The sequence below is a fragment of the Pleurodeles waltl genome, chromosome 1_2 (genome assembly GCF_031143425.1).
Source record: "Pleurodeles waltl isolate 20211129_DDA chromosome 1_2, aPleWal1.hap1.20221129, whole genome shotgun sequence".
In the NCBI taxonomy this organism is placed as follows: Eukaryota; Metazoa; Chordata; class Amphibia; order Caudata; family Salamandridae; genus Pleurodeles; species Pleurodeles waltl.
In genome coordinates, this window is record NC_090437.1 from 1,307,237,209 (window position 1) to 1,307,250,979 (window position 13,771).

A 13,771-nucleotide genomic window follows, 5' to 3' on the forward strand; every position below is an offset into this window, starting at 1 on the left:
CGACCGCCAAGGGACCGCCTGTCCCGAGCCACTCGACCGCCAAGGGACCCCCTGTCCCGAGCCACTCGACCGCCAAGGGACCCCCTGTCCCGAGCCACTCGACCGCCAAGGGACCCCCTGTCCCGAGGCCCTCTAGCAGCAAGGGCCCGCCTGTCCCGAGGCCCTCTCCAGCAGCAAGGGCCCGCCTGTCCCGAGGCCCTCTCCAGCAGCAAGGGCCCGCCTGTCCCGAGGCCCTCTCCAGCAGCAAGGGCCCGCCTGTCCCGAGGCCCTCTCCAGCAGCAAGGGCCCGCCTGTCCCGAGGCCCTCTCCAGCAGCAAGGGCCCGCCTGTCCCGAGGCCCTCTCCAGCAGCAAGGGCCCGCCTGTCCCGAGGCCCTCTCCAGCAGCAAGGGCCCGCCTGTCCCGAGGCCCTCTCCAGCAGCAAGGGCCCGCCTGTCCCGAGGCCCTCTCCAGCAGCAAGGGCCCGCCTGTCCCGAGGCCCTCTCCAGCAGCAAGGGCCCGCCAGTCCCGAGGCCCTCTCCAGCAGCAAGGGCCCGCCTGTCCCGAGGCCCTCTCCAGCAGCAAGGGCCCGCCTGTCCCGAGGCCCTCTCCAGCAGCAAGGGCCCGCCTGTCCCGAGGCCCTCTCCAGCAGCAAGGGCCCGCCCGTCCCGAGGCCCTCTCCAGCAGCAAGGGCCCGCCCGTCCCGAGGCCCTCTCCAGCAGCAAGGGACCGCCCGTCCCGAGGCCCTCTCCAGCAGCAAGGGACCGCCCGTCCCGAGGCCCTCTCCAGCAGCAAGGGACCGCCCGTCCCGGGGGCACTCGACCACCAAGGGACCGCCCGTCCCGGGGGCACTCGACCACCAAGGGACCGCCCGTCCCGGGGGCACTCGACCACCAAGGGACCGCCCGTCCCGGGGGCACTCGACCACCAAGGGACAGCCCGTCCCGGGGGCACTCGACCACCAAGGGACCGCCCGTCCCGGGGGCACTCGACCACCAAGGGACCGCCCGTCCCGGGGGCACTCGACCACCAAGGGACCGCCCGTCCCGGGGGCACTCGACCACCAAGGGACCGCCCGTCCCGGGGGCACTCGACCACCAAGGGACCGCCTGTCCCGGGGGCACTCGACCACCAAGGGGCAGCCTGTCCCGGGGGCACTCGACCACCAAGGGGCAGCCTGTCCCGGGGGCACTCGACCACCAAGGGGCAGCCTGTCCCGGGGGCACTCGACCACCAAGGGGCAGCCTGTCCCGGGGGCACTCGACCACCAAGGGGCAGCCTGTCCCGGGGGCACTCGACCACCAAGGGGCAGCCTGTCCCGGGGGCACTCGACCACCAAGGGATCGCAAATCCCGAGGCACTCAACCACCAAGGGATCGCAAATCCCGAGGCACTCAACCACCAAGGGATCGCAAATCCCGAGGCACTCAACCACCAAGGGATCGCAAATCCCGAGGCACTCAACCACCAAGGGATCGCAAATCCCGAGGCACTCAACCACCAAGGGATCGCAAATCCCGAGGCACTCAACCACCAAGGGATCGCAAATCCCGAGGCACTCAACCACCAAGGGATCGCAAATCCCGAGGCACTCAACCACCAAGGGATCGCAAATCCCGAGGCACTCAACCACCAAGGGATCGCAAATCCCGAGGCACTCAACCAGCAACCGCCTTTCCTGAGGCACTCTACCGGTGAGCACCTGTCCTGAGGTACTCTACCAGCAACCGCCTGTCCAGAGGCACTCCACCATCAACCACTTGCCCTGAAGCACTTTACAAGTGACCACCTGCCCTGAAGCACTTTACCAGCGACCAACTGCCTACCCTGAGGCACTCTATTAGTGACCAACTGCCCTGAGGTACTCTACCAGAAAGGGCCTGCCTGTCAGCTACCACATGCCCTGATGCACTTTACCAGTGACCGAAAGCCTGGCCTGAGGCAGTGTACCAGAGACTGCCTATCCCGAGGAAGTGTATCAGAGACTGCCGGTCCCGAGGAAGTGTATCAGAGACTGCCGGTCCCGAAGCAGTCTGCCAGAGACTGCCGGTCCCGAGGCAGTCTGCCAGAGACAGCCTATCAGAGACAGACGGTCCTGAGGCACTGTACAGCCTGTCCTGAGACACTCTACCTATGTCAGCCTATCCTGAGGCACTCTACAGCCTCTCCTGAGGCACTCTACCTATGTCAGCCTATCCTGAGGCACTCTACCACCTCTCCTGAGGCACTCCACCTATGTCAGCCTATCCTGAGGCTTTTCACCCATGTCAACCTAACGTGTGGCACTCTAGCAGTGGCATCATTTGTCAGCCTATCATGCAGCACTGTACCCCTACTGGCTGCACCTGTAACAGTGTGTACAGGAGAGGCTGTCACATAAATCCTGCCTTGCTCTAATACACCGCCCGCGTGGACGTCTGCTACACATTAGTAACACTTCTGTGAATATATTCTCTATTTTGGCCTGTGCATGCACTCATCTGTTATTTCCACATGCCTTCCTGGCCTTTGTAGCTCTTGCTTGTCCTGTCTTGTCTACCGCTCCCTATTCTACCTTACCTTATAAACCTGTGCAATTCTTTGTTATCATGTACTGGTTATCTTTTGCGACAGACCTGCCTGTGACCCCGATTCCCTGACAGCCTGTGTCCCTGATTTCCCTGCATACCTGTGAAGTCCTGCTTGCCTTTTTGCAACAGACTTGCCTTTTACCCTGATTCTCTGACAGCCTGTGACCCTGACTCCCTGTGACCCTGACTCCCTGTGACCCTGATAGCCTGGGACCCAAATTCTCTGACAGCCCGTGACCCTGATTTCCCTGCACACCTGTGCAGTTCTGCTTGCCTTTTGCAACAGACCTGCCTATAGCCAATTCCCTGACAGCCTCTGACCCTGATTCCCTGACTGCCCTTGTCCCCAATTTCCCTGCATACCTGTGCAGTCCTGCTTGTGACACTGATTTCCTGACTGCCTGTGACACTGATTTCCTGACAGCCCGTGACCCTGATTCCCTGACAGCCTGTGACCCTGATTCCCTGACAGCCTGTGTCCCTGATTCCCTGACAGCCTGTGTCCCTGCATACCTGTGCAGTCCTACTTGCTTTTTGCAACAGACCAGCCCGTGACCCTGATTCCCTACAGCCCGTGACCTGATTCCCTGACAGCCCGTGACCCTGATTTCCCTGCACACCTGTGCAGTCCTGCTTGCAACTCGCACCTGTGCAGTGCCCTCGGACCCCCTCCCGCTCCATCCCAGGCCCTCCACCCCCGCCAGGGGGGACCACCGGTGCCCTCACCTCAGCGTGGGCCCGATGCAGGCCGCCTCGGTGCTCTCAATCTCCCGCAGGATGCGCTCGTGCTCCGCCACCAGCTCCAAACTCTCCCACTCCGCCATGTTCACTGAGCCCGGCCCGAGCCAGCCCTCCCGGCCATGGCTCCGCCCCCTCCGGGCGCGCCGCGGCGCCGTGACGTCACGCGCGCCGGGGCTCACGGGAGATGTAGTCCACTCTGCTCTCCAGGTGGACAACTGGAGGGAGACCCAACCACTGTCCAGGAGAGGAAAGGAGCACTGGACATGAGTGCGTGGACTGCACTGCACATGGGAGAGGAACAGATGGAAGCTGTGCAGCCCCCTCAGTTACTGCTGGAAGGACTCACTCAAATATTAGTAGGGTGAAGACTGACCACCACAATTAGAACTCAGCTCTCCCATTTTCATTTAGCCAGTATCTGGTCTCAGCTATAGGCATCTGCCTGTTGTCAAAAGGCATCTTGGGACGATACTAGTTCCAGGGCTGCCAAGTCTCCAGTCTGTTTTTCTGTTAAATTTTCATGTTGGCAGTGCACGAATGTAAGAGATTTCCAGGTCTTTTTGTGCAACACGTTTGACTGGCACTTTATTGTAAGCTTAGCCATTGCCCCAAGCTTTCAATTTTCATCAACTAGAAGCAGAATTTTCCCCCAGAGATATGATCACAGACCCTTAGCAGAATAGTTGTCTTAAGAGCAACTGAAAAGCCCAACTGCACAAACTGTCCATAGAGTGGCATCTGGCTGCATCAGGCCACAACTCTAGTCTCAAGTTAAAGGGTCACAATCACCTAACTAATAAAAACTTGTATATGGTCCCCTTTTCCACAGGGCGTTAGACCCTGCATGCTTGGTGTCACTCACAACACTGTCATTCTGAAGGGAGAAACTGTATTTTGCAAAGCAAACAAAAACTATAAATAAAAAATTGATGCTTTTGGAGAGCTACCAATGTTAGAACACAAACATACCTGGTGACCAGCCAAACTCAGACCCTCGTCCAGCCCGACCAACCATGCGCAGAACTTTGGAACATTAGTCGACAATCAGCTCATCGTGGCCAGCCAAGTAACCCTAGTTTTGGCCAGAGAAAGTTGGCAAGTAGTAATTTGTGAAGGTCTTAGAATCATGCTTTCTTGCTAGAGTGGAAAAAATAAATCTCATTCTTAAAAGAAATACTGTGAGGAGACTAAAAATGAATTAACACTTTAAGACAAAAATAATTTTGGTGTTGACTAACACTGACAGAGGAGTGAGTGTAAATGTCATGAACTTCAGTGATAGCTGTTAAAAGAATCAGTTAAAGCTGTAACAACTTAGCATTTTGCCAGGAGATGCAAAATCTGCTCTGCATGATGGTGTCTCTTTACCCTTGTTTGCCCCGAACCTGGGGAGTAACCTTGGGTAGGAGAATTGGGAGAGTGGGATGCAAGCGTCCTCATGTAGAGTTGACACACGTGTTCAGGGGGATTACCTGCTTCTGGTAAGCCTTGCAGGTCAATATCTTCTTCTTCTCTGTTTGATGTACTCTCTCTACCCACGTCTGCTCCCATTCCCCCACTTTCAACCCACACATGCTGAACATGCATTCCAGAAGACAATACCATACTTTAGTTGGAGATGGAACATGCATGACAACTCTGCTGCCCCTCTTCACTACAGACCCACAACAATGAGTCTATGAGTGTTCTGAGTGTTTCAGAGGGTCTGGCATGCTGATCTGGGTGAGCACACAGGAAGCTATAGGGCAGAGGGGGTCTGGGTGACAATATGAAACTGTGGGAGAAACCTTGTGTAGGAGAACCAGGAAAGTAGGATGGCACGTGTCCTGATGAAGAGTACACAGAGTTTTCAGAAGTATTGATTTCTTCTGGTAGGACTTTCAGCTCCATAGCCTTCCACATCCTTCAGTACAGTACAGTTCAATACAGTTAGGCCTTGGAACAATTCCCAGTTCCACAGCGATGATGTATCCCACCACCAACCTGACATTCGAGGCAGCTGCAAAGATAGCAGGCCAGACCCACAGCAGGTTCCAGTATCTGGGAAGGGATACTTACCTTGTGCCAAGCTGGTAAAGATGAGATGCTGCGGGAGCAGTATTGCATGGCGGCGGGGAGCAAGCAGAGAAGCTGGGCATAAAACAACAAACCCACTCCCAGGTAGCACAATAGCAGCAGTGCCAGCAGAAGATCCGGACCCGGGGACAGGCACAAGACCAGAAGCAAAGACAGGGCCACTGTCATCTCTAGGAGGAGTAGCTTTCTTACAATGAGATGGGTTGATCCACGTCTTCAGACCACAACATTTAATGGGTGTTTTGGTGATGAGTGAAAAATGATAGGGTCTACGCCTGAGAGGCTGTAAAGTGGTCTTTCTTCATTGTACGAGTACCTGCACCCAATCGCTGGGCTAGAGGAAATAGCAGGCCTCTGTTGGACGCTCAGGTAAGGATGCTTGAACCTAAGAACAGAACCTGTAGAGACATTGGGCCTGATTTAGAGTTTTTCAGATGGGTTTCTATTTCACAAATGTGACGGATATTTCAGCTGCTATATTATGATTTACATAGGCTATTATGGGATCGTAATACGGTGGACAGGATATCTGTCACATTTCTGACAGTGTATCCCCCTATGCCAAACTCTGAATCAGGCCCATTGTCTAAGGTTTCTGCAATATTGAATAACTGGCTCATTCAGTTGTAAGTCTAATTTTGCAGCTGAAACCAAAAGGTATAGTTTGCACCCTGGATTGGCCCATAACTAATTTGTAAGCACTCAATTTTATTTTCTGAGAGGGAATTGCTGTGACGCCGCAAAGAACGGCAGCGTCCCACTTGCGAGCCGCGGTCAGATCGGTGGTCCGCATCTCGGACGGTCATTTCTGCCACGGGCCGCTTTTCAGGTCGTGACCTATTTTTTGGGCCAAAGCGCAACCTGAACCTTTCCCTTTGGGCTCTGTTTCTCGCTGCGCCCACCTTTTGCCCCCCCATAGTTTTACTTACCTGTTTTTTGCTGTTTTTCTTCTTTTCTTTTTGTTTCTTCTTTGGCCATATCTTCTCTTTCCCAGGAGTCTGTGTTTCCTTCCCTGCATGCTTTGCTCCCTATTTTTATACTACGGTTATTTTCCCATTTACTTTAATGTGGCTTTCCTAATCCAAGCTGGTGTCTTCAATACTTCCTGCATGTCACTTCCTATTTGTCAGTATACAAGCATAGTTGGTCTTCTGTTCCTTGCATTGCAAACACTTCCGTTCTCATTGTGCTCCTTGCTCCTGTATCCTGTGATTTTGGACTTCACCTGCTTTTCCCTGTCTACAGTTTTTGTTCCAGTTTTTTGTGCCTCGTTTTTTCTTTTCTCTAACATCTTTTTCAGGAGTTCCTTGATCTGAGGTTTTCCCCAAGTTTGGGTTTTTTCATCTGGGACTCCTTCTGGAGGTTACAGCCTGCTTGGTGTTCTATTATCAGCAGCACTGTGGCTACTGGAAAGGGTTGCCCCTACCTTGGTTAGTCCAGAACAAGCAAGAAACCTGGTGGTGCCCAGAGACTGGCAGATTACAGAGGTAAGAAGCGTTCAAGTCGTGACAGATTGTAATGCCAAAAACTTCTGCGTTGTTCTGGAACCATGGAAGGACCACCTGAAGATGTTGTGGAAACTGCAAAGTCTACGCTTCATACCGTACAGCAACAGGCACAGGACTTACAAGAACTGTGTGCTGATAATACTGCTATGAGACAAGCTCTGGTGTCTTGATCCATTGATGTACCTACTATTTCCACCTCAACACCACATTATTCTGGAGATCCTAACAAGTTAAAGGAATTTCTGGACTCTTTCACATTATATTTTGCATTTCGACCCTCTGAGTTTACCCAGGATAAGACCAAGGTTGGTTATTTGATAAGCTCCCTGTCTGGTCCAGCCTTAGCCTGGGCAACCCCCTTGGTAGCTGCCAATGACTCTTTATCATCCAACTATTCCGATTTTCTTCAATCCTTTAAACAGGTGTTCGAACAACCTGGACTGGAAGCCACTGTGGAAGAGGCGTTACGTAAGAAACAACAAGGGAATCAGGATGTCCTTACTTACATAACCCGTTTCAAACAACTAGCGGCTGAAACCACATGGATTAAACGCACTTTTGTGACACTCTTCTGTCGAGGGTTACGAGATGAAATAAAGGATGAACTGATGCATTCCACCCAGGTAGAATCCTCGAAAGAACTGATGGACCTGGCACGTAATATTGAGTACCGTTTACGACAACTTAGATTGGAGAAACGAAGGTCCAGGTTTCAGTCCCAGTCAGTGGCAATGCGCTCTTCTGCATGTCGCCATGAAGAATCAAAGGAATCAACCTCCATAGAAGAAGAACCCATGCAAATATATGTTGCTCCTGGACCGTTATCTGAAGCAGAGCAAGAAAACAGATGATACAAAGGCTTGTGTTTTAATTGTGGCTGTGCGGGTCATTTTATTAGAATGTGTCCAATCCATCCAATCAGACCATTGGAAAACGCCAACTCCCGTCCCCTGTGAAAAGGAAGGGGACAGGAGGCATTGAGATACCTTCCATGTGCTCCTCAAGAGAAGATACCACAGCTCTTTTTAAATTTTCTGTAATTCTACAGTGCCCTAACCAGGAAGAACAAGTATTAGAGTTATTGGATTGTGGAGCCAGTGGGATGTTCCTAGATGAGAAATGGGCCAAGGAAAAAGGAATACCTCGCGTTCCTAAAGAGATCCCTGTAGGAAAGTACCATCTTGGCTGGCATGTTACCCCCATATTTCACTGTATATATGTTGTTTTAGTCTATGTGTCACTGGGACCCTGCCAGGCAGGGCCCAGTGCTCATAAGTATGTGCCCTGTATGTGTTCCCTGTGTGATGCCTAACTGTCTCACTGTGGCTCTGCTAACCAGAACCTCAGTGGTTATGCTCTCTCTGCTTTCCAAATTTGTCACTAACAGACTAGTGACTAAATTTACCAATTCACATTGGCATACTGGTACACCCATATAATTCCCTAGTATATGGTACTGAGGTACCCAGGGTATGGGGGTTCCAGGAGATCCCGATGGGCTGCAGCATTTCTTTTGCCACCCATAGGGAGCTCTGACAATTCTTACACAGGCCTGCCAGTGCAGCCTGAGTGAAATAACGTTCACGTTATTTCACAGCCATTTACCACTGCACTTAAGTAACTTATAAGTCACCTATATGTCTAACCTTCACCTGGTGAAGGTTGGGTGCAAAGTTCCTCAGTGTGTGGGCACCCTGGCACTAGCCAAGGTGCCCCCACATCGTTCAGGGCAAATTCCCCGGACTTTGTGAGTGCGGGGACCCCATTACACGCGTGCACTGTACATAGGTCACTACCTATGTACAGCGTCACAATGGTAACTCCGAAACATGGCCATGTAACATGTCTAAGATCATGGAATTGTCACCCCAATGCCATTCAAGGCTTGTTTGCGGTCTTTCTGCGTGGTAACACCTCTGCAAGCTTCATCGTAACATGGGACATCCATCCTCCAAAGGAGAAGTTTCTTGCTCTCTTCTTTCTTGCAGAACTCCAAGCTTCTTCCAACAGGTGGCAGCTTCCTTGCACCCTCAGCTGGCATTTCCTGGGCCGCTGCCCACTCTCGACACTGTCGTGACTATTGGACTTGGTCCCTTGTCTTACAGGTACTCAGGTCTGGAAATCCACTGTTGTTGCATTGCTGGTGTTTGTTCTTCCTGCAGAATCCCCCTATCACGACTTCTGTGTTCTCTGGGGGTAGTAGGTGCACTTTACACCTACCTTTCAGGGTCTTGGGATGGGCTATTTTTCTAACCCTCACTGTTTTCTCACAGTCCCAGCAACCCTCTACAAGTTCACACAGGTTTGGGGTCCATTCGTGGTTCGCATTCCACTTTTGGAGTATATGGTTTGTGTTGCCCCTATACCTATGTGCTCCTATTGCAATCTACTGTAACTTTACATTGCTTGCATTACTTTTCTTGCTATTACCGGCCCAATTTTGGTTTGTGTACATACAGTATATCTTGTGTATATAACTTATCCTCATACTGAGGGTACTCACTGAGATACTTTTGGCATATTGTCATAAAAATAAAGTACCTTTATTTTTAGTACTTCTGTGTATTGTGTTTTCTTATGATATTGTGCATATGACACCAGTGATATAGTAGGAGCTTTACATGTCTCCTAGTTCAGCCTAAGCTGCTTTGCCATAGCTACCTTCTATCAGCCTAAGCTGCTAGAAACACCTCTTCTACACTAATAAGGGATAACTGGACCTGGCACAAGGTGTAAGTACCTCTGGTACCCACTACAAGCCAGGCCAGCCTCCTACATTGGTTGTGCAGCAGTGGGATAAGTAATTGTAACTACTTACCACTTTGTCATTGTGTACTTTTCACAAGAGAATAATATACAAAACAAGTTCAGTGTATGTACACCTAACCAAAAAGTTTTGCTTTTCTTCTCTCAAACTTTTTACAAAGTTCTGAAAAGTTTCTCTAAACTTCTAAAAGTTAGAAAAAGTTTTTTCTCTGTTCTTCAAAAAGTTCTGAAACTCTTTCTTCCTTCTCACTGTCTCTAAACCTTCTTCTATCATGTCTGATGTAGAGTCTGCTCTTAAAATTGTCAATACTACCTATGACAATTAGAATTATAAGAGCCTAAGGAGTCTCTGCTTAGATAGAGGTTTAGTGATAGGAAAGAACCCTACAAAAGAGTTTCTATATAACATGCTTATTGTGAATGATGAGTCCCAAGCAGGCACTTCAAATGAGAGGTTAATAGAAGGCTCCCATTCTGACTCAGGGGATCTCCTTGAGGGAGGTGGGGAGGGTTCTGTTCCAAATCTGCCCCCTAGCAGACCACCTAGTAATGCTGGTAGTAATGGAGGTTCCCATCATAGTAGGGGTATCTTTATTCCTGGAGGCCAGGTTATTAGGGTTCAGTCAGTTAGGGACAGATCTCCCTCTGTTGTTTCCAATTTATCTTCTGTGTCCAAGCATTTCCAACCCACCCACCCTGAAGACAACATGTTAGAAAGGGAACTCAAAAAGTTGAGAGTGGAAGAGACCAGACTGAAGCTTAAACAGCAACAGCTGGCCTTAGATAGGGAATCCCTAGACCTGGAGAAGGAGAGACAGAGATTGGGGTTTGGACCCCATGGTGGCAGCAGCAGTATCCCTGATAGTAATCCTGTTAGAGAGCATGATTCCAGGAATGAACAAGATAGTTCCCCCTTACAAGGAGGGGGATGACATCAACAAGTGGTTTGCTGCACTTGAGAGGGCCTGTATGGTACAGGGGGTCCCTCAAAGGCAGTGGGCTGCAATATTGTGGCTATCTTTCAAAGGAAAGGGTAGGGATAGGCTCCTTACTGTTAGAGAAAGTGATCCTAACAATTTTGCAGTTTTGAAGGATGCACTCTTGGATGGATTTGGCTTAACCACTGAACAATACAGGATTAGGTTCAGAGACACCAGAAAAGAGTCCTCACAAGACTGGATAGACTTTGTTGACTGTTCAGTGAAGGCCGTGGAAGGGTAGTTACATGGCAGTAAAGTTTCTGACTATGAAAGCCTCTATAATCTTATTCTGAGAGAGCATATTCTGAATAACTGTGTGTCTGACTTGTTACACCAATATCTAGTGGACTCAGATCTGACCTCTCCCCAAGAATAGGGAAAAAAGGCAGACAAATGGGTCAGAACAAGAGTGAACAGAAAAGGTCATACAGGGGGTGACAAGGATGGCAAGAAGAAGGATGGTAAGTCTTCTGACAAGGGTGGGGACAAAAGTAAAACTGAGTCTTCATCAGGCCCACAAAAATCCTCTGGTGGGGGTGGGGGTCCAAATCCTCTTCCAACAATCAAGTTAAAAAGCCTTGGTGTTATTTGTGTAAAGTCAAAGGCCACTGGACAACTGATGCCAGTTGTCCAAAGAAAAACACCAAACCTCCCACTACCAAAACCCCTACTGCAAATTCTAGTTCCCCTAGTAATAGTAGTGGTGGTGGGAGCAAACCTACTAACAGCCAATCCAAGGGAGTAGCTGGGCTCACTTTTGGTAATTTAGTTGGGGTTGGTCTTGTTAGGGAGACCACAGAGGCTGTGTTCGTCTCTGAAGGTGTAATTGATTTGGCCACCTTAGTTGCTTGTCCCCTTAATATGGATAAGTACAAGCAACTTTCCCTAATAAATGGTGTTGAGGTTCAGGCCTACAGGGACACAGGTGCCAGTGTTACCATGGTAATAGAGAAACTGGTGCACCCTGAACAACACCTACTTGGTCAGCAGTACCAAGTGACAGACGCTTATAACAACACTCTTAGCCACCCCATGGCTGTTGTGAATCTCAACTGGGGGGGGGGTGTTACTGGTCCAAAGAAAGTTGTGGTTGCCTCAGATTTACCTGTAGACTGTCTACTAGGGAACGATTTAGATACATCAGCTTGGGCAGAAGTGGAGTTGGAGGCTCATGCAGCAATGCTGGGCATTCCTGGGCACATTTTTGCTTTGACAAGGGCTCAGGCCAAAAAGCAAAAAGGACAGGGTAACTTGGATCCTGGAACAATGGACCAAGTGCTCCCTAAAGCTAGGGGTAGCAAGGGTAAATCCCTACCCACTATCCCTCCCTCTACAGATGATTCTCCTTCTGAGGAAGAAGAATTTCCTCCCTGTGCAGAACCTTCACCAGATGAGCTGGCAGCAGACACTGCTGAGCTTTTGGGTGGAGGGGGGCCTGCCAGGGAAGACTGAGTGTGGCACAGCAAACCTGTCCCACATTAGAGGGTCTCAGACAGCAAGCTGTCAAGCAGCAAAATGGGGATGTCAGTGACTCACATAGAGTTTACTGGGAGGACAACCTCTTGTACACCGAGGCAAGGGGCCCAAAACCTGGAGCAGCCAGGAGATTGGTCATTCCCCTGCAGTACAGAGAGTTCCTCCTAACTCTTGCACATGACATCCCTTTGGCTGGGCATTTGGGCCAGATCAAAACATGGAAAAGGCTTGTCCCCCTGTTTCACTGGCCTAGGATGTCAGAGGACACAAAAGATTTTTGTAAGTCTTGTGTGACCTGCCAAGCCAGTGGCAAGACTGGTGGCACACCAAAGGCTCCCCTTATTCCACTACCTGTGGTTGGGATAGTTGACCCTCCTACTGCTTCAGGCAATAGGTTTATCTTGGTGGTTGTAGACCATGCCACAAGATATCCTGAAGCAATTCTTCTAAGGACCACTACAGCTCCTGCAGTGGCAAAAGCCCTCCTGGGAATCTTTTCCAGGGTGGGTTTCCCAAAAGAGGTTGTTACAGACAGGGGTAGCAACTTTATGTCTGCATACTTGAAGCTACGTGGAAGGAATGTGGTGTAACCTACAAATTCACAACTCTTTATCATCCACAGACTAATGGACTGGTAGAGAGGTTTAATAAAACTCTCAAAGGTATGGTAATGGGACTCCCTGAAAAACTCAGGAGGAGATGGGATGTCCTGTTACCTTGCCTCCTTTTTGCTTACAGGGAGGTTCACCAGAAAGGAGTGGGCTTCAGCCCCTTTGAACTCCTCTTTGGACACCCTGTAAGAGGTCCACTAACACTTGTGAAGGAGGGTTGGGAACAACCTTTAAAAGCTCTCAAACAGGACATAGTGGACTATGTACTTGGCCTAAGATCCAGAATGGCTGAGTACATGAAAAAGGCCAGTAAAAACCTTCAGGCCAGCCAAGAGCTCCAGAAGCAATGGCATGACCAGAAGGCTGTTCTGATCCAGTACCAACCAGGACAGAAGGTTTGGTATTGGAGCCTGTGGCCCCAAGAGCACTCCAAGACAAATGGAGTGGACCCCATCTAATTGTTGAGAAAAAGGGTGAGGTTACCTATCTGGTAGACCCGGGCACTGCCAGGTGTCCCCTTAGGGTGATTCATGTCAACCGCCTAAAACCCTACTATGACAGAGCTGATCTCACCCTGCTCATGGCAACAGATGAAGGACAGGAAGAAGAGAGTGACCCTCTCCCTGATCTCTTCTCCTCCACTGAAGAGGATGCTTTAGTGGAGGGAGTAGTTATAGCAGATTGTCTGACTGCAGAACAGAAAGACAACTGCATAAATCTCCTTGGACAATTTTCTGAGCTCTTTTCAACTGTGCCAGGCAACACATCTTGGTGTGAACACACAATTGATACTGGAGACAGCTTGCCTGTCAAAAGTCAAATCTATAGGCAGCCTGACCATGTCAGGGACTGCATAAAACAAGAGGTTCAGAAAATGCTTGATCTAGGAGTGGTTGAACCTTCTGAAAGCCCATGGGCGAGTCCTGTGGTGCTTGTACCGAAGCCTCACTCAAAAGATGGAAAAAGGGAGATGAGGTTTTGTGTTGATTACAGAGGTCTCAATCAGGTAAGAAAAACTGATGCTCACCCTATACCCAGGGCAGATGAGCTCATAGATACACTGGCA

The 13,771-nt window shown here is 50.3% G+C and overlaps 1 protein-coding gene across 2 annotated transcripts in view; it reads right to left on the minus strand.

Annotated features, from left to right (window-relative positions):
- Positions 1–3,425, minus strand: part of EXOC6B (exocyst complex component 6B) — a 1,319,737-nt gene extending 1,316,312 nt beyond the window's left edge. For both annotated transcript variants that reach the window (XM_069205590.1, XM_069205592.1), the window contains exon 1: positions 3,274–3,425. In XM_069205590.1, coding sequence (XP_069061691.1) covers positions 3,274–3,371 — 98 coding nt within the window. In that variant the 5' untranslated portion in view covers positions 3,372–3,425. The remainder of the gene's footprint in view (positions 1–3,273) is intronic.
- Between the last annotated feature and the right edge of the window lie 10,346 nt (positions 3,426–13,771).